This window comes from Perognathus longimembris, chromosome 1 (genome assembly GCF_023159225.1).
Source record: "Perognathus longimembris pacificus isolate PPM17 chromosome 1, ASM2315922v1, whole genome shotgun sequence".
Taxonomy (NCBI): Eukaryota; Metazoa; Chordata; class Mammalia; order Rodentia; family Heteromyidae; genus Perognathus; species Perognathus longimembris.
The window spans coordinates 125204438-125226059 of record NC_063161.1 but is presented as its reverse complement, the minus strand read 5'-3'; the positions used below and the strand labels follow the sequence as shown (position 1 = coordinate 125226059).

Below are 21622 nucleotides of genomic sequence, written 5' to 3'. Positions count from 1 at the left end.
ACAAAGAGTAAAAACCATAAGGAAGAGATCATTACCATGTTGGTGGGCATTTCCCTTTATTATCTTTTAATGTACAGGAGGTTCCTTTTAAAAAACATATTCTGTATATTTTATAAGACACACAAATATATGTATATATATATATTTCTGAACATTTTTGAGCAATAATGTACTGGCATGACAAAGCTATGATGAGGAAAAAGACATGTTGATTGGCTGGCCACAGTGTCTTGCAAGTTTAGCAGTTGCCAGAGTTCATAATATTTTATATAAAATGCCTTATTGTTGGTTTGCAAAATTAGAAGATTCTTTATTGGAATCTATGCATGTAAAATTACTCAATCAGTGCTTTTGTGAATTTCATTCTAATCACTTACCTCATTGTTTGTAGCTTAGATTCATGTGACTTTCCAAGAAGTAGAATACATTTGCTGTACTATGATAATACAAATGTATATAAATAAAACTGTATAGTCCCATTGGTTTGAAGATAGCAAGATATATTTTTATTGCAGAAGCACTATGGTGTAAAACAGAGTTACACATAAACTGCCTAATTTATTGTAACTCACTAGTGATTTTAGTCCTTATTTCTACATGGCAGAAAACTTTCGTAAAGAATGTGGGACTTGTCAGTGCCAGCTTTAAGTTACTTTAGTACTTAGTATCTTATCATATACTAGGGCAACAAGAGGTAAGTTACCGAATTGATTCCTATTTTCAAGCCCTTTGCAAGTGTTTGTCCTGAGGAGTATAATTGCCATTTTGTTGTATTGCAATCTATTTCATATTAATACTGTCCTAGTCTCAATCATATGAAGAAGTTTTGTCCCAATGCACCTCCATTCCCTTTCCTCTCCTTTTAAAACTATTATTATTTTAATATGTAGGTCAGATCTGGCCAGTGCCATCACTGGCCACATGGCAAGTTGTAGTATCTGGCATCTTGTCTTGATGGGTGTGGCTGGATTCCTAGAGGAAGTTAAGTACCATCCCCAGGTGAGGATGTTCCTGAATCCCAAGATACTGGGGTGGGCACATGGCCTGGGTTGTTGGATCTGTCAGTCAAGTGCCTGGGTCTCAGAGCTTCCTGTGACCCAGCCCCCCTGCCCTGACCCTATTTAGGGTCATGCCAGCTCTGGTGCCATTATGTCATGCCACATGTCTCTGGGTTCGTGTCCTGTGTCCTGTCTCCTCGCTCATCTCCGGTCACCATGGCATCCCAAGTCAGCTCTCCATTGGAACTGGATTGTTTGTTCATATGGTTTTTGTTCTTTCTTCCCTCTCTGGCCTGTTTCCTGATAGTGATGTGTATTTATAGGCTGCAGGCCTTTGTAACAACCAGCTGCCTGCAGACTGCTAATGTTCAAATAAAAACTCCAAGATTCGATCCTTCAATATGTGGCTCCTTGGATAATTTACACATATATAACATTATCACATAAATTACATCCTTATACATTTTTAAGCCCATTGAGATAATTTTATTACGATTACATCATAATTTGTATTAAACTTTATGATGTAGATACATGCACCACTCACATTGCTATTTAGAGTGGAATATATAGATACACATAGTAGAAAGGAATTGCAATGTTTTTGCCATAAAGAAGTGATAAATGTTTGAAGAGATAGGAAATGTGGTTGGTTATCTCAATATGACGTACTTCAATATTTCCTTCAAACAAAAAGTTCCTGGGGACCAAAGTAGCTCTTATTGCAGGGCTGCTGACACCCACAGGCTCCACCTTTTTTCTTTGTACTTGGCTGTCCCTGGCATCTCAGGCATGCCATTATCACCAGTAAGATTCTCCATGTAGCTGTTCTGGGAGTTTGCTCAAATATGTTGATATAGATTCCCTAATGGGCCCTTGAACCCTCTCTGGCCCATTTCTGGTTTGTGAGTGTGTGTGTGTGTGTGTGTGTGTGTGTGTGTGTGTGTGTGTGTGTGCGCGCACTGTGGAAGGAAGGATAAAGGCTGATATCTTTCTATCCCACCACTCTCATGGTGTCACTCTGGATCTCTATTTCAATAACTTCCTTTGAGTGTCTGGTTATAAATAAATGCTCGGTTTCAGCCTTCCTCTTGAATGTGCAGTTGTGGAAAAAAAAAACCCCACAGTATTTGGAATAAATTGAGATGTGATGTGTAGTCATTTTTGAACACATAAGAAGGCAGGGATTTTTAAGGAAGCAGGAATGTAGGACTTTAGACATCACAAACTACCATTTAACAATGCACACTGGAGCACCAGCCTGGGGCAAGAAAATGAACTGGGCAGTTCCCGTGGCTGGAGAATTTTCCAGTCATGTGAGCTTCAGACTCATGTCAAATGAAGTGTAATCCCCAGTGGCTCTGCAGACTTCACAGTGCCAAGTGAGAATTTGGTCACCGAAGACATTCTTCATGAAGTATAATAAAGATGGTTCTCCAGGCCCATGAGACACACTTCTGAACAAAATGTGGATAGGTAAGACATTTTATTCATGTACAGCATGATCCCAGTGCAACATCTGCTTATAGTATAAATGATAAAACTCACAACTGATCAAAGCTAAAACCTCATAGAAAGTACACTTTCAATGTTAATTCAATACATGTCACACCTTACCTTAATGTCACTCCTGCCTTTCTATTTATTATTTTTCAAACTACGCAAGTCAATATTACCCAAGGAAGTACAAGTAAACACCACTAATATGTCTATTAGGATTATTTATACTTCTCTAAAGCATCTTAGGATTCCAAGAAATGAATTACTTAACCTTCTGGACTGACTTGGGGGCTGTGGAGACACAAGGTGAAGTTATCACATGACCAGATGAAATTGGAATCATTGCTACAGGTGAGGGACAAGACTGAGAAACAGGAGAATCTCTGACACATTGTTTGGAAATGTTAGCCTCTTAAATATTAGTCCACATCCTGTTAAAATTCATACATGTCCCTCACTTTTCTTACCTCTACTGTCAGGCTAATTATTAGGTTTCTTAATATTTTACTTCTGCACAGCAACACATGTCATAGCATTCATGTATAAAGGTAAATATCAAAAATATCTAGGACAATAATGAGTTACATATTAAGTAACTGTACTCTCACGTCTTCCTATGAAGTCCACATTTTTAGAAAAATATATTATATGAAATCAACAAACAGGCATTCTAATTTCAGCACATTCTTCCTCAAAACAGTATATACAATCTCCTCAGAGTCTGTGCATTCTCTAGATCCACACGGAGGCAGGGGTTGCTCAAGATCTCTGATGTAGCGCCATATATGTACACTTTTATATCACATCCAGAAGGGGCTGGCTTGCTTGCTTAGCAGCCCTCAAGGATCTCATGCCAGGGAAAGGGAAGTAGAGGACATGGAAGATGCTCTGTCTTAGGCTGCTTCCTCGGCAGAGCAGTCGATTCCTGCATAGGTAAACTTCTCATAAAGCGTGGTATTCACGTAGGTCTGGAAGAGCAAGAATGGTTCAGAGATATGCACTGTTTTGGGTGTGCCTCTGTGTGGGCAGTTATGTCTATACCCTGGATCTTAGCTTGCTTCAATTTATATACTACACACTTAGGGGACAGTAGACTCTGTTGTTTTGATGAGTTTTTTTCAGAAATGTATCCCTTGGTAATATTTTATAATATTTTGATACTCCACCAATCCTTTCCTTTCTCTCATTGCCCCTCATTGGTCCCCCTGACTATGTTGCATTTCCTGGGACCCCTTCCTCTGTCCTCATCTCATCTTCACACTCTGCTGTGGGGTCTCACCTGCATCTCTGGTTGTATTACCACTTAGTTTTGCTAATGTCCAAAATCCATTTCCTTAACCTAGATTAATTTGTCTGTTGACCACTGCATTGGTACATCCAATTACCTTTTAGGAACTTAGATAATCCCTAATTCTACACAGCATTCTGTTGTCCAGGTTGAATGTTTACTTGCTATGTCCTTGGGCAGCTTTCTTTTGCCTCTCTGAGTCTGCTTCACTTTTAAAAGTAAAGGGTCAGGTTGTATGACTGAGATTCCTTCTAGCTTTCCTAGGTGAATTCTAAATATTGTTTTACTCTGCATGTATGTGTATATGCATGTTTGTGTATGATTATATCTTGCACAGAAATCTTAGTTTCTTCAAAGTGCAGCTTATTCAAAGTTGAGGGCACATTCTTTATGTCCTTGTAGTACCTAAGGCTATGCCCCCCAAAATCTGGTTGAAGTGTATCAAGGATTATTACAAACCACCACAGGCATCTGAAAGATTCCATTTCAGTTCAGAGCTCCCTGTTTGAAATGTATGCTCACCTTCCGTTCTTCTAACATCCTGTTTAAGGACACCAGGATCTGGGCAAATGATGGCCTCTCATAAGGCTTCTCTCTCCAGCACTGTCTCATTAGATCATACCTTTGAAAGAAAAGCATTACAACACAGTTGACTCCAGGACTACTTTACTGTTAGTGGCATGCAAGTAAATTAACCACTTGATGCACAAGAATAAAGCTCTGGCAGCCAACGATGGAAGTATGGCACCTAGTTAGTGTCCTTTGTCTTTGTGTCATTTCTTAGTTTCCTGTCTGGTGAACAAACTGATCTGTGGCCACATTTTCACCAGTGTGGTCAGAAGTACTCATTCATACTTATTATGACAGCATAGACTCCTGGGACCTTCCATAGACCTAGAATCAGTATGTTTGGGAGTGGGCTTACGACCCACATGCTTACAAGATGCATCAGACAAGTCATGTACTTATTTTCAGGAGTTACTTCTACATAAGACATCAGGGCCTGGCCTAGGTGTCACAGATGACACTTGCTACCAAACATTTCTTAGTCATGGGATGAAATGAATCACAGGAATAGAAATTTGAGGGACTTTTGTCTAGTGATCATCCAACAACATCTATTTGCCCCAGGATGGCTTCAATGTATGCTTCTTGTAACAGTAACATCATCATCATCATCATCATCATCATCATCATCATCATCATCATCAATTACTTGACAGTACTGGGGTTCTAACTTAGGCCCTGTGCTTGTTAGGCTGGTGTTCTACCACTTAGCCCCACCCCCCAGCTTTAGTTGTTCAGATAGGGTCTCAGGTATGTCCAGGACTGGCCATAGACCCCTCTTCTCTATGTATGCCTCCCACATAACTGGGACGACAGTGGTGTACTTCATGTTCACCCTTGAAAGCACCTTAGGCAACCTCTACCATGATGGTTCTGGAAGGAGGGTCACCAGAGTTAAGTGTCCTTTTTCTCTAAGTAATTCTTACTCCAGTACAGAAATCTCAGCAGAAATTGACTTCTTTCTCCCCCAAGGTCCAATACGTTTATTTATTCATGGGCAATTTGATTGGTTTATTTCATATTTTTCTGCATTTGTTGTCTCTCTTCATCTCAATTTCCTGAAAGTTTTCTTTAAGTTCCTTCTGGATTTCTATGCCTGGAAATATTGCATATTGGTCTTAGTAAAGAAGTACCCACCATTTTTTTCCAACCAGGTGGGATTTGTGTGGATGCATGATTATGTTTATGTATCAGATGATTTCTCTATCAAAGTCAAGCAATTGAATGGCTAAAACAAAAACCCTAGAGACAGGCTGGAAGTATGACTCACATGGTATAGTATCTGCCCAGCAAGTGTAAGACCATGAGTTCAAATCCAAGTACTGTAACAAAAGGAAAATGAGAATAAAGGGCCCTGAGATAAGGCCTGACTTACACCTCATCATCACAGTTCAGGGGCTTCTCCAGCCTGTAGCCCTGAGGCAGCTTTTCATAGAGCTCTGCACAAGTCATCCCACAGTAGGGAGTGCCACCTGCAAGACAGGAAGTGAGGCCTGAGTCCCTTTGATATGGAAGCCAGGGCCTCCTGTCCAAGCTCCAAAGCTAAGATGGGAGGAGGGAAAGCATGGGATGGTGGGGCTCAGCATTCAGTGAGTCCCCGTGAGCAGTCCCACAGCCCACTGGGCTGGACTTCACCACAGACTACACTAGAGTCCCAGCCCAGGCCTCATTCCCCGCAGTGCTGAGACTCTTCCCAAAGCATAAATCTTGTCTTCAGGGTCCCCCCCCCCAACTTTTTTCAGTTAGATTATGCAATTCCTATTTTATTAGTACTAGTTATTGTATAATTTTAATCATAAGAGCAATATCTAGTCATTGTTTAAAACTTGGAATACAAAAATAATAATAAATGAAGAGAAAACCCGTAATATTTCTCAGTACATTTCTGAGTAGCACATCATAGATTTAAATATATATACATAAAGCCAGTATGGTATACATGGAATTTTCTTGGCATGTACATATTCTTATATTATCCAATCGCCTTTGAAAATGTGACTCACAATGGCTACAACATATTGTTTCCAAAAAACATTACTAAAGCTTTGTAACATCTGTACACAAGAAGGAACAATCTCTAATGATGTTCATGGCCACTAAGTCATTATCAAATATGATGTGAGGTATATAGCTTTCAGGAAGAGAAGTGTGGAGATAACTATGTTTCTCCTGGAAGCCTATTAACTTGTCCCATATGGCAGCAGTACCCACAAATGGCACCCCAGGGCATCATTAGGAAGGAGAGCTGGAAGGTCTTTTGCCCAGAGTGTCTCCTGGAAGGTAAAGGTAGACACTCACCTAAGCTGACGATCTCCCAGAGCAACACACCATAGGACCATCTGCAGGAGAGACAGAGACACAACCAATCATTAGCTAACAGACCAGCCACTCTGTTTCTTGCTCCCAAAGCTGGGGGAAATGATCCTCAATAAGAAAGGAACGAGGGCTGGGAATATGGCCTAGTGGCAAGAGTGCTTGCCTCATATACATGAAGGCCAGGGTTCGGTTCCCCAGCACCACATATACAGAAAATGGCCAGAAGTGGCATTATGGCTCAAGTGGTAAAGTGCTAGCCTTGAGCAAAAAGAAGCCAGGGACAGTGCTCAGGCCCTGAGTCCAAGGCCCAGGACTGGCCAAAAAAAAAAAAAAAAAAAAAAAGGAAAGGTTACAGAGCCCCACACATTGCATGGGCTCTGTTCTTCTTAGGACAGTGGGAGGGTTGCCACAGGAAAACAGGGCTTAATTTGACAAAGCACTAAACTCACTTCAAGTAGAGAATTCAAGGTGACTCCATAGAAAACAAGTGACATCCTAAGCCAGACAGATCTGAGTTTTAAATCCTGCCTTTTCCACCAAAGACAAATGTAACCTGGGACAAATTCCTGAATATCTTTGAACCTTTAAGTGTCCTTTTCCAAAAGTGAGGACATTAATCTCCACCTCAGGTTTATACAATCTATACATTGAGCCTAGTACAGAATGAGGACACAGTCATTATTAGTCTCCTCTTCTTCCTTATGTAACCAAAAATTTCTTGGAACAAGTAAACACAATCTTCTGGGCCTCCATTTTTATTTCTAAAACTGAGGCACAAAGCAAAATGGCCTAAATCCAATCTCAATCCTTCCTGTCACTGCCAACCAGAGATCTGTCGCTGTGGCTACATGTTGAGGTGAGCTCTGTTGTCTTAGTCTTGACCCACTATCTGTGAGCACAGTGCTCTTCTGAGCTGCTTCCTCTGAGCTAATTCCAAAGTGTGGAATCATGGGAAGGCCCAGATGTCCTTTCTTCATATAGAGATCAAGAGTCTACCACTTAAAGTCTGTGTGAAAACCAATGGACCCCAAAGTTTGCCACCAGTGATTTGCAAACTGCCAACTTTGACTTCATTTACTCCACAATTTTTTTCATCTGTAGAGACACAGGATATTCTTATTTCTCTTTAAAACCTAAATGTCTATTATCTAAGGAAAAGCAATCCCTTACCAATAAGGAACATACTCACACATCACTGTTGGTGGTATAAACACTGTAATTTAGTGACTCGATTGCCATCCAGCGCACGGGGAGCCTTCCCTGGAGAGAACAAAGATACTAGTTAGGGCAGGATAGGGACTCTTCACAGGCTCTATGTGTACCTGAAGCTGGGGCACTCTCTATTCCTGAGACTCACAGGGAATTGTTTGGAATTCACCAGACATAAGGCACAACAGACTCAGGCACAGACTAAGGCACAACTGATCATTGTTTTGTGAATGTCCCAACTATGAGTGAGCAAGTTTTCATGGGCAAGCTAATATTGTAAGGCTCACTTCTGGGAGCCCCAGAGGTGGAGTATAATTGTGGTATAACAGTTTATACCATAGCTCAAGTGGTAGAGTGCTTGGCAAATAAGCAAGAAGCCCTGAGCTCAATTCCTAGTACCTAAAAGAAAAAAATCATAGAGATTTATCTATGCCCATCGTGCATTTACTTATTTGTGTGCATGGGTGCACATTTGACAGTCACTGAATCATTCCATTGAGTCACCTACAGCTCTCAGGGGCACCCAAGGGCTTCAAGGGGAAGCCAGGAATGGAATTGAGAACTGAGTTGTGGCATAGGAAAGGATAATGGGGCTACCCTTGAGCTGGAGAGACTAAGTGTATCTGGAGGTAAGGGAGATATATTTTTCAGAAGAGGAGACAACTGTGCCTTGCTTTATCAGCGTGCATTAGCAGAGGAAGAAAGCATTTCAGGCCATAGGAACAAGTGTGCATATCCACTATCAGGATTGTAATAGCATAGCCAGAGCCCTTTATAATCTGGGCTTTACAGGGTACATGACGTCCTAGATTCCTCAAATTCTCTCTGATTTGGGCTACTTTCTATCTGTGTACTTCAGGAATCATATTGTCTCTCTCCCACCCAGAGATTTGTCCAAATTGTTAAAAGCAGTACTTCATCCTATATTAGCCAAAGGGTGAGGCTGATTCAGGAGGACTGTAAGATCTTTCTCAGCAAGACTGCTGTCCATGAAAGACACACCACTAGAGGGCAGAGTGGCTGTTTTCTCTGGTCCAATGATTAAATCATAGGTTTCCAATTGACATCTGGTAACTTTAAGAAGATATTAGTGTTTCAAGTCTACCTTCTACGCACTCTGCATCCAATAATAAGAAATGTATATCCAGTATTTAGGTATTTCCTTCAGTCCTTCTAGGGCATTTTACTGTTAAAAATATATACTAAGTGGTTAGGAGTCCATCCTTCATCAATGATTGAGTAAATACCATATTCTTTTGTGCGTATGCTAGGTCTTAGAGTAGCATATGTCAGACTCAGATTCTGCTTTCAAAGAGCTCAAAGATAAATATGATTATCAGCTATAATAATGATTAAGTGCTCAGGGAGAGGAAAGCTACTATGCATGGGAACACAGAGAAGGTACACTGAATTGCCTACACAGGGATTATGATCCCCCTCCCCCACCCAAGGCTCTGTGTTTGTTCCTCCCCAGGAAGGCAGAATGGTGGCATGTTCTCAGCAAACACAAATGGAGTTTATGATTCTAGTGTGGCCACAGAAGCAAGAGTTGTTTGCCTCTTCCTCTTAGATTGTCTGGTTAGGTTCTACTCCAACCTTGTATTTGAAGACAAAATATTGCTATTTAGGAGAGTGGCTATCATTAAGAAAAAGCAAGTTTGATTTTGGGCTAAGTGAATGAGGAACCTTCAATGAAGAAATAAATCTTATGTGGGTCTTTAAGAAGTTATACATTTTTATGGAGCCTCCTTGGGACTTATGAACCCATTAGTTTATTTCTTTGATCTGGGGGGCAGAAGCTAAGTTTTTGTTTTCTTCTTAAGTTTGCTGTTTGTATAGAAGGGTTGGGAACTAGTCAAAAGTTTCTGAGCAAAACACTTGGGGGTCCAAACTGGATATAGACCAGACACCCTGACCAACACTTGAATGTTCAAATTTGTGGTCATGGATGACTACATCCCCTTCATTGTAAACATGAAGAATAGATGGTGTTAGGAAACCAAATCTAAAAGAACACTTATTGGCCTAGCTGATATCTGCCAGGACACAGACAGATGCTTCAGACCCACAGAAGAGTAATATCATAAGGAACTCTAAGAGACGGTCCCCAGGAAAATTATCAGTGTCTGTAGTCTGAACTTACCATCGTCTTTTTCACATAAACTTCTTGACCTCGGGATAGTCCAAAATCTGCTATTTTGGCTACATAGTTTTCCCCAACTAAAATGTTCCTGGCAGCCAGATCCCTGTGGATAAACTGAAATTAAAAAAATATATATCATGTATCGTCAACATAATACTTCTGTTTTCACTTTATTTTATTAGCAGAAAACCTTAGAGGAGGGCACATTGTGGGGTGGTGGTGGGAGACACAAAGTATGAGAAGTAGAAAATAAACATAATATGAAAAGATGCATTAAAATGTCACCAGCGCCAGTGACTGACGCCTATAATCCTAGCTACTCAGGAGTCTGACATCTGAGGATCGTGGTTAGAAGCCAGCCATGCAGAAAAGTCTCCATGAAATTCACATCTCCATTTAACCACACAAAAACTAGAAGTGGAGCTGTGGCTCAAAGTGGTAGAAAACTAGCGTTAAGCAAAAGAGCTCAGGGGCAGTGCCCAGGCTCAAAGTTCAAGCCCCATGACTGACAAAAAAAAAAAAAAAAAGTCATGAGCATCCAGTTCCCATAAAGCACCTCTCCACCATCTCTCAGAGAATTTTGCCACATGGCCCTGCCATACACTACGAGAAGCATTTCATGAGGGGGAAATATGCTGTCAATAAATTTGTTCAATGGAGTACTTCTGCCATCATGAGTTATTTGGAGGCACACCATGCTCAAGTAAGTTAAGGCACCTTACTAGACACAAGTTCCAATATTCACTAGCTAAATATGCTGTCAGTATTAACATTAAGTTTCATATAAATAGAATAGTAGTAAGTTAAAGTTAGGGAGACTCTAAGAAGAAACTAAGAAAAAGAGGTTGGTGAAAAAAAACATGCAAACAAACAGAAACTGTCTCTAATATGTAAGGGAAATCATGGATCTTTTATCTCTCTGGGCAAGTACACACATTGAGTGGTAGGCAAGTGTATATGGATGTATTAACTGAAATATGGGAGATCTCAAATAGTGTAATTCATTAGAAAGCCAAAATCAAAGTTGAGCAAAACAGAATGCCAGAAAGTGGGTATTCAGGGCAGGGGAGAGGGGTAGACCATGAAGAAGAGAAGAGAAGGAAAATGCAGACAAGAATCTAAGGTATATCCTACAGAATTAAGCAGAGTGAGGAAAGGGATGGGTAGGGGAGGGGAGGGAGAGAATGTTGAAAGGTGTGATATTGATTAAGATATATTGTATTCATGAACAGCCAATGGCAACTCCTTTGTACAGCTACTTAAAGATAATTTTTTGAAATGATTAAAAGAAAAGAAAGACAGGAACTGCTTCTTGAGGGAGCTCCAGAGGAGGGTCGGTCATATGAAGGTCATCAGAACACACCTGTTTCTGACTCAGGTAGTCCATTCCCCGGGCCACATCTGCAGCAAAGTGCAGGAGCTGTTGGGAGGAAAGTGTGGACGCGGTGCTGTTGGCAATGGCGAATGCAGGGTCTGTCTCCAGCACTCGGCTTTTGCGTAGAAAGTCCAGGAGGTTTCCGTGAGGGGCGTACTCAATGGCCAGGTACAAGTAGCCTGTGGGAAAAATAGACAACAATGCTTTATCAGAGACCCAACAGGTGCGGAATCTCAGATTTTCTGTGTAGACTTTGGAAATTGCTTATGAACTCCACTCCATCCAAAAGACACATATCCAGTGGCAATTCTGGGGACAGGACAGGACAGGGAGAATGACATCCTCCTGCCACAGTCCAAGCTGGAGCACCTCGTCTTCCTCTTTCCCACTCCCATCTCTGCTCTTACTAAGCATAGACTAACAGCCTTCTGGAATTCTCTTACTTGCTTGGCGATGCTCACTACCATAGCATCCTTGTCCTTGTCTATGATTCCTTCTCCTTAGTGCTTTTTATTTTTTTTACCCAAGATTCATCAACAACTTAATATAGACCAAGCAGGTTAGTCTATCCATAGCTTTCCTTTTTTTCTTTTTTTCTTTCTTCCTTCCTTTCTTCCTTCCCTCCCTCCTTCCTTCCTTCTGTTTTTTGCCAGTCCTGGGGCTTGAGACTCAGGGCCTAAGCACTGTCCCTGGCTTCTTTTTGCTCAAGGCTAGCACTCTACCTCTTGAGTCACATCACCACTTCTGGCTTTTTCTGTTTATGTGGTGCTGAGTAATTGAACCCAGGACTTCATGTATGCTAGGCAAGCACTCTACCACTAGGCCAGGATGTTGCATTTGCTAAGCAAGCACTTTGCCACTGAGCTACATCCCACCCTCTTTCCTCATTTTTAAGCAATTTGTAACAGGTTTTATTATTCCATTTCCACACATGCATATAGAGTACTTTGATCATATTCATTCCCTTTCCAGCTTCTTTCACCCTCCTTCCAATCCCTATCCTATTTTACAGTCATGTCATTCTTTTGTGTATCAGGCATACATTCGTAATGTAAGAGAGAACATGTAGTATTTGTCTTTTTTCTCTTTGTCACTCTGATTTTTTAAAAAGTATTCAGAGCTAGTGAAAATAGATTGTCCTGCTTTTTTAAAGGAGCATTATTTTTTGGCAAATCATTCATGAAAATGTCAAATAAATTTGAACTTGAATATATTTTAAGAAATTAAAATTCAGGGGCAGAGAACAGATCTTCTAGTGCCGAATTATAAAGAAAGGCAGGTCTAAGTTCCAGTGGGAAAGTACTTTGTCATAACTTTACTGAATTACAAATTTTAAAGAACAAACACTTGTGTGTTAATGTTTTAATAGAGTAAAATTTTAAGATACACATTTTTCTGTTGTGAATGGGCTTTAAAAGAGTTCACTGAGGGGCTGGGAATATGGTTGCGTGGCAAGAGTGCTTGCCTCATACATGACACCCTAGGTTCGATTCCTCAGTACCACATATATAGAAAAGGCCAGAAGTGGTTCTGTGGCTCAAGTTGGCAGAGTGCTAGCCTTGAGCAAAAAGAAGCAAGGGACAGTGCTCAGGCCCTGAGTTCAAGCCCCAGGAATGGCAAAAAAAAAAAAAAAAGAGCTCGCTTACTGCTTTCCCACACTGACAACTGTTTCCAAGAAATCACTCAAAAACAAATGTCATTATTTCATTAATTAACTCAAAGGACATGATCTGGCTTTCAGAGTTGTACCCTTATTGGACCATAGAATGATATATTGTTTAAAAGCACTCATATTTTTAGTTTAATAAATTGAGGAAATGGAAGTCATCTTTTTTCTATTGTTGGTGTTTTTGCTGCCAAGTCAACAAAAGGTTGTCAACATGATAAATAATTACTGCATAGAACTTTCTTTGTGCATATGGGAGCAAAATTTTCCATGAGCAATGCAGCTTAAACATAGATTCCAAGCTATACACCCACATTATGCAGCTAGAAAATCATGTAAGATTTTTATTGTGCCTTATTTTACTCAGAGCTCCTTAGACACATCTCAGTAGCAAGTGCCCAGTAATAATTTGGATGTATCAGTTGAACAGCATAGGTAACAAAGAGCAGTTGTAAAACTCCAAGATGTACATTAAAGCACTTTGAGTGGAAATAAAGAGCTACCATATAGACACTTATTATTACTTAAACATCATCAGTGTTTGCACGTACAGTACATTGTTTGGTTTTGTGGCATTGACATTGAGAATATCTTGGTGTCAAGGAACAATGATAAGGCAGACACTGAAGAAGAACCCATTGATTCCATCTGGTGGTGAGGGCTCTGCACCCCTCCCTTTGTAGTAACAGTACTTGAGAAAACCCCCACATTACTGAGAATGAGGGTGGTTTAGGGCCATAGGTACTCTTGGGCAACAATGGCCAAACCACATCAGAGGCCAAATGATCCAGTCTCACACCTACCTCCAAAAAGATGGCTAAGTTTAGCACATCTACAAATGGGATGAGATATACACTCTGAATGAAACTACAACTTAAAAAAAATAGGTAGCATTCTTCAGATCATTATATTTATTTTCAGTATGGAATTGCCTATTTTGTTTTGTTTTACTGGAAAGGAAAACATGAATAAGAAAGCATCTTACCTCGGTGTTCACATGCTCCCAAGAGATTGATGATGTTAGGATGGTGTCCAAGTTTACAAAGAACCTCCAGTTCTCCTGCAAAGTCTCTGTGGTCATCTTTGGAAGCATATTCTAGGAAGGAAGACAAGGGTTGCAATCCCTCTTCATTACACCTTCTGTCCTCTCACCCTCCCTATGACCTTCGGGTGCACTCAGTCACCATCAAGTCGGGGAAGCTATACCAAAAACAGGAGAGCTCCTGAAACTCAGCACTACTGACTGCATGCTGAGAATTCCTTGTGGTTTGGGGATACTCTATATATTGCAGGGCATAATCTCCATGTACTCGATTCCAGCACCACAACCAAACCTGTACCCAAACATTGCCACACATCCCTAGGGGGAAGAATTGTCCCTGAATGAGAACCACTGCTGTGACATTTTGTTAAGTCTTAAAATACTCAGGGAAAGGACTTGGTAGAGGTAAGCTGCTTTAATTTTTAATCTCTAGCTCGCTCAGTTAAACATGCTATCTAGGGACAGATAGATAAAGAGAATAACCAAAGTTTTGGTAAAATGTCCTCAAAGATGCATATGCCTTACTTTACTGAATAACATTAATTTACTCTTTTCTGTATTTCTCCCCCACCCCCCAACACACACATTTTATTAACATCAGTTAGTGGTATAAGACGATTTTATGACCATCTATGCATGCAGTGTATCCAGATCGGACTCACTACTTCACCTCTGTCACTCTCCCTCATCTCTCCTTCCCCAATTCCAAAGCCAAATTTATTAACTTAATTTTTAACAAACTAGTCAAACTCCAATGACATTTTATAAAAGTTCTTGTCTTGTCAGGAAGCTGGATTGGATTTTCTTCTATTCTTTCATTTCCATCTAACATTTCCTCTAGAAATTTGGATTCAGATAACCTCTGACTATTCTTTGGCAGTCTCCAGACTCACAGGACCGGTTACACTTAGGGATTTATCAGAGATGCAGAATTCTGTGTCCCTGTTCAAACTTCCTGGCTCAGAAACTGCAAGATTGCCCCAGTAGTCTGTTTTGGAGCCACCTCCTAGGTGATACTGATGCAGGTGGATCTTAAGAACTACTACCTTATGAGAAACAATGTTGCCCACAAGTTAGTGGTATATGGTAGAGAAACAGCATTCCCAAATCCCTAGGAAGCAAGACATTAGTATCCAAATAGCCCCCACCTTCATCTTTCATATCTATATCCTGGTGCTAAACAGGCTCCATCTCTAAAAGCAAACATCACTTACAGCAGACACATCTGACACCAGGCCAAACTTCTGGCTTAGTGAATGTGAGGCACAGAGGAAGGATTGCAACAGGAATCACATGTTCTCCCCACCCTAAGGATGTGCTGCCTCTCTGTCTCAGCACTGACCTTTCATCCTCTTGATGGCCGCGTCCATCCGCAACCCATCCTTCTTGATGCGTGCCTTGAGAACCTGGCCAAAGTTGCCCTCACCAATCACGTCTTGAAACTTGATGTCATTCCAGTCAAGCACTGGGTAGACTGTGGGATCCGGGTTGTTTTTGGCCTTCCTGTTTAGGGCCAGTGTTCCCGAGTTGAACTGCACAGCTGGTTCTTCCCTCTGGGAAAAAAGAGTTGTTTTATTTTTTCATCGTGTTCATGCCAGGATATTTTTTGAATCATTTTTCTACATTGTGTGATGTCTTCTGTGTGGTATCCAAACCAGGTGAAGAAACAGTGGAGGATGTTGTGAGACAGTAAGGGAAACAGACAAACCCACTCCTACTGTGTAAAACAACTGCATAGATCTAAGTCTGGTTCTTGGAGAGAAAACCCATCTACCTGCAAGGACTGGAAAGACGGAAAAAGAAAAGATAGCAGTTTAGAAGCCAGCCTGTGCAGGAAAAAAATAACAAACCACCTTGACTCTTAATTGCAATTAACCAGCCAAAAAGCTAAAAGTGGAGCTGTGGCTCAAGTGGAAGAGCACCAGCCTTCCTCTTCTTCATTCCTTGAACACACAGTACACTGCAGAACATTGTTTGCAGGAGAAATCATTTGCATAGATGTGAAGCTGACCTTTATGTTGCAGCACCAGCCATACCAGGGCCTTGCCTCATTTAATTATCATTAACAAGTTTTTATGAAAGTGGGCAAAATAATATTCCTTTCACTTTCAAACTTGTTCTTGTTTGGATAAAAAAAATACATAGCCATGCTATTTGCCCTTGTATAATGGAAATTATTTGCCTTTCAAGAGCACCCACTTTTTTTTTTTTTTTTTGGCCAGTCCTGGGCCTTGGACTCAGGGCCTGAGCACTGTCCCTGGCTTCTTCCCGCTCAAGGCTAGCACTCCGCCACTTGAGCCACAGTGGCGCCGCTTCTGGCCGTTTTCTGTATACGTGGTGCTGGGGAATCGAACCTAGGGCCTCGTGTATCCGAGGCAGGCACTCTTGCCACTAGGCTATATCCCCAGCCCAAGAGCACCCACTTTTTAAAAGCAAAGGTTCTACTTCTAAGTAGATTAGCTCTGATTAGTTAACAAGAGGATAAGACACTACCACATTTTGGAAGGCTTGAGCCATTCTCCTTTGGACATTTGCTCTCTTCAATTGCAACATAATCAGAAAGGCCAACAGCACCGTCAAGCAGGTCATTCCTGCTGACCCCAGGATGGCAATAAGTAGCATCTTCCCTCCTCCAAGGTCTGCTGAGGCTGTGCAGGGAAACAGAAGTGAAGCAGCCACATTAGCTCAGGTACAAATGAACAAAGAAAGACCATCTGCAGGAAGAGACACACTGCAATGGGAATATGACAGTAGCCTCAGACCTGCCACTTAATTATTGAGTTACCTTGGCTACTTATTTGTTTTTTTTCGGAAACTCAGTGGAAAAGAGTTGAGCTCAAAGGGAATTTTCTAGAGACATGTACAGGCCAATGGCTAATACCGGTAATCTAGCTCCTCCTCAACAGGCTGAGATCTGAGGATCATGGTTCAAAACCAGCCCAGGCAAGAAAGTCCATGAAACTCTTATCTGCAATTTAGCCACCAAAAAGCCAGAAGAGGAGTGGTGGGCTCAAGTAGTAGAGCACTAGCCTTGAGCACAAAACCTCAGGGACAGTGCATAGACTCTGAGTTCAAGCCCCAGGACTGGCACAGAAAATTTTAATTTTTTTTTTAAATCATGAGCAACTGTGCTTTAAAAATGGCTCTGTGCTAGCTAAAATATGGAACCAACCCAGAGGCCCCTCAGTAGACGAATGGATCAGGAAAATGTGGTACATATACACATGGAATTTTATGCCTCTATCAGAAAGAATGACATTGCCCCATTTGTAAGGAAATGGAAGGACTTAGAAAAAATTATACTAAGTGAAGTGAGCCAGACCCAAAGAAACATGGACTCTATGGTCTCCCTCATAGGGAATAATTAGCACAGGTTTAGGCTAGTCACAACAGAAGATCACAAGAACCCAATAGCTATGCCCTTATTACACTGCCCTGCCTCCCATAAGTAGGTTCCACATGCGTTGTTTTCTCTACAGTAGCAAAAGTCACATAAGAGTTTCCTTATGTTGCTAATTTTTTTCTATAGTTTAATAACAGAAAATGTATCAACAGACTGCTTAAGAGGGGCATTCTGATTTCAAGAACCTATGTAGAGATAGTAAGGCCTATTAGGATGAATATTTGACATACACATGAAATAAGTATCTCAAGACAGTGAAGATTTTCTGATGTTGTCCAAAGTACTCTGCATAAATACCTGGCCAGTCTACCAACCTTGAGCTTCTGAGAGGGTCATCAGTTCATGAGAAAAGGTCGGGTTGCTTGATCCTATGTTGTTCTCCGCAAAAATGTCTACCTGGTAAGCTGTCTCAGGCTCAAGGCCCTTGAGCTGATACTGAGTGATGGTGGCGTTCTTGATCTTTACGTCGATGTGCTGATCTTCATTCTCACCCTGAACCTTGTAACGAATGATAATGGAAGAAATAGAATGGCCATCCAATATTGTCCAAGAAATTACAGCTGAGGTGTCTGTGATGTTGGAGATCTTGATGTTTTCTGGTTGAGGAGGGATAACTAGAAAGTTAAAAAGAATTCACTTAAAGGCTGGGAATGTGGCTTAGCAGGAGAGTGCTTTAGCATGCATAAAGCCCTGGGTTCAATTCTTCAGCACCACATAAAGAGAAAAAGCTGGAAGTTGTGCTGAGGCTCAAGTAGCCTTGAGCAAAAAGAAGCCAGGGACAGTGCTCAGGCTCTGAGTTCAAGCCCCAGGACTGGCAAAAAAATAATAAAAAGAATTCACTTAAGATATGCTACCATCTCAGATTATTGTGCTTTTGAGAAACAGTTCATGTTAGCTTGTATACCAAGAATGAAAGTAGGTTTTCCTTGACCACAACTCCAGTCCACTGGTAGTGATACCAGAGTCTGTGCAGACTTGAAAGATACTTGAAAGATAGGGAAATGGCAATGTGCCAATGTGCATCTCACTTGTCACTTTATACTTTTATTTGACCAGTCCTGGGCCTTGGACTCAGGGCCTGAGCACCTTCCCTGGCTTCTTCCCGCTCAAGGCTAGCACTCTGCCACCTGAGCCACAGCGCCCCTTCTGGCCGTTTTCCATATATGTGGTGCTGGGGAATCGAACCAAGAGCTTCATGTGTAGGAGGCAAGCACTCTTGCCACTAGGCCATATTCCCAGCCCTACTTTATACTTCTTGAAGGCCTCAGAAATTCTGTGCTTTACCAACTTGTATACAGTGTTCCAGATGCCAGGTGCAACGAAAAGACCATTGCATTCTGTTTACAATATACCAGGTGTTGTTCCATGTGTAACTCATTTCCTCTTCCTGATAGTCTTACTGTAGGTACTGATGCAGAATTACATTAAGTGACCCAGCCAAAGTTACATGGCTCTTAAGTAGAAGAAACAAGATTCAACTCTGGCTGGCTTCCAAGTCTTATCATCTTAACTATTGTACCAATAGGCCCATCTTCTCTAAATGCATATATAGTACAATAAGCAGGCCAATGCATCTCTAAGGGTAAATAAAGCACTTACTAGACAAAGCCCTACAGGAATGTTGGGGGAAGTGATCACCTTCTCTTTAGGAGACTGGCAGCATGAGAAAGAGAGAGAGGGAGAGATCTCTGAGGTTTCCAGGGGTAAAAATGACATGACCAGAACCATGCCCACAATCTCTCTGGGACTCCTTTCCCAACGAGCACAGGCTACAAGGTAACTTAGGCTATTTTATACTGAGATCCTACATAGAGACCCTGTACTTACATAGTCAGATAGATAAGCAGAGCTAATACTTTTATTTTCCAAATGTCAGACAAGAAAACTATAGTGTATTACTTAAAGGACTTGCATAGGACCCAACAAGCAATCAGTAGACTCGGGCTGTTCTTGCATAGGACCCAACAAGCAATCAGTAGATTCAGGCTGTTCACTGTATATACCATTGCATTTCCATATAAAATTTGCTCTTAAGCAAATTGGAAACTTTGAGTCATGTCTTAAGTTACATTCATTCTATCTTAATTCTCAAAGACTTCTTGATTCTGAATTTCCTCTTTCCATCATAGCAAGTCCCCAAATCATATTCCTTAGGTAACCAAGGCAGTTTATAAGAATTAGATGCTAGCTTTTTATGTTTACAAAATTGATTACTTTTTTTTTTTTTTTTTTTTTTTGGCCAGTCCTGGGGCTTGGACTCAGGGCCTGAGCACTGTCCCTGGCTTCTTTTTGCTCAAGGCTAGCACTCTGCCACTTGAGCCACAGCGCCACTTCTGGCCATTTTCTGTATATGTGGTGCTGGGGAATCGAACCCAGGACCTCATGTATATGAGGCAGGCACTCTTGCCACTAGGCCATATCCCCAGCCCCAAAATTGATTACTTTCTATGTTTAGCATGTGGTAAATTACCCTCAAATCACAATAATTCATTAGCAATATGTCTTAACTCCCTTTACATCTATTATTTTTTTTTTTGGCCAGTCCTGGGCCTTGAACTCAGGGCCTGAGCACTGTCCCTGGCTTCTTTTTGCTCAAGGCTAGCACTCTGCCACTTGAGCCACAGCGCCACTTCTGGCCGTTTTCTGTATATGTGGTGCTGGGGAATCGAGCCCAGGGCCTCATGTATACAAGGCAAGCACTCTTGCCACTAGGCCATATCCCCAGCCCCCCTTTACATCTAGTACCAAGCTTTTCATAGATTTTTTTTATAAAAGACAGTTTATAGAAAATAAGAAAATAATATTATCAAGTGTATTGAAAAATATGATCCATGAATATAAGATGTCTCAACGGTCCTACTTAACGAGGCAATGAAAATTGAAATTAATAATTTTTTTTGGTATCAACCTTTGAACTCTGGACCTTGAATTTTGTAGACAGCACTCAGCACTATGTTATACCCGAGCCCCCTCCCCCTTTTCCTTGGTATATATTAAGATAAGGTCTTTCTTCTTGCCCAGTCATGTTCCTGACACAATTCACCTCTTACTCTTCCTCCTAGACTTCCATTCATGGCTAGGATAACCAGCTCATGCACAAGCCTCCAGCTCTCTGTTGAGAAATGGCCTGGGATGGCCTAGAACTATGGTTTCCCAATCTCAGCCTGCTTTGTAGTCTAGGATGACAGGCACACAGCACTACAGGCTATGGATTATGCATACCTTTTTTCACTTTTAAGCTCAACAACACTAAAAAGGGATGGGGGTGCAACAATAGGGAAAAGACAGAGATATAGAGGTAAGTTCAGAAATAAAAGCATTCACACTCCTGGGTGCAGTGCACAATGAGTACCACTTTGGAGTGACATTGTCCATGAGTTTCATTTCTGGACATGTTCCCTAGAAAAGGTCCCTATCACGGCTGGGAATATGGCCTAGTGGCAAGAGTGCTTGCCTCATATACATGAAGCGTGGGTTTGATTCTCCAGCACCATATATATAAAACTGCCAGAAGTGGCGCTGTGGCTCAAGTGGTAGAGTGCTAGCCTTGAGCAAAAAGCAGCCAGGGACAGTGCTTAGGCCCTGAGTCCAAGGCCCAGGACTGGCCAGAGAAAAAGAAGAGAAGAAAAGATCCCCATCCATGCACATAGCTAATGCATTATTACATGTAATAGTAAATAGAAACTATCCAAATGCCCATCTGAAAGGAAATGAATAGATGATAGAGTATAATCATAAAATATACGTATACAAAGTTTATACATACATCAAAGCTACCAAACTATCAGATAAACATCTTACTTAGCCAGGCATTAGTTACTCACACCTATAATCCTACTTAGGAGGCTGAGATCTGAGGATCACAGTTCAAAGCCAGGAAAGCAGGAAAGTTTATGGAGACTCTTACCTGCAATTCACAACCAAAAATCTGGAAGTAAAGCTGTGGGCTCAAGTTGTAGAGCAGTAGCCTTGAGCGTAAACCTTTAGGGACAGTGCCAAGGCCTTAAGTCCAAGCCCCAGGAATGGTGCACGCGCGCGCACACACACACACACACACACACACACACACACACACACACACACACACACACATCTTGTTGTTTACTCAGCAAAGA

At 41.3% G+C, this 21622-nt stretch overlaps 1 protein-coding gene across 2 annotated transcripts in view; it reads right to left on the bottom strand.

Moving 5' to 3' along the window:
- Positions 1–2467: 2467 nt before the first annotated feature.
- The window catches only part of Tek (TEK receptor tyrosine kinase), a 92408-nt gene continuing 73253 nt past the window's right edge, over positions 2468–21622 (bottom strand). Inside the window, exons 13-23 of one of the 2 annotated variants that reach the window (XM_048360047.1) lie at positions 17822–18121; positions 16601–16752; positions 15447–15657; positions 14048–14158; positions 11385–11575; positions 10022–10135; positions 7859–7929; positions 6652–6692; positions 5729–5825; positions 4309–4408; positions 2468–3466 (exon numbers count right to left, since the gene is read on the bottom strand). In XM_048360047.1, coding sequence (XP_048216004.1) covers positions 3392–3466; positions 4309–4408; positions 5729–5825; positions 6652–6692; positions 7859–7929; positions 10022–10135; positions 11385–11575; positions 14048–14158; positions 15447–15657; positions 16601–16752; positions 17822–18121 — 1463 coding nt within the window. In that variant the 3' untranslated portion in view covers positions 2468–3391. Of the gene's footprint in view, positions 3467–4308; positions 4409–5728; positions 5826–6651; positions 6693–7858; positions 7930–10021; positions 10136–11384; positions 11576–14047; positions 14159–15446; positions 15658–16597; positions 16753–17821; positions 18122–21622 lie in introns of both variants that reach the window. The other variant, XM_048359968.1, reaches the window with a different exon arrangement.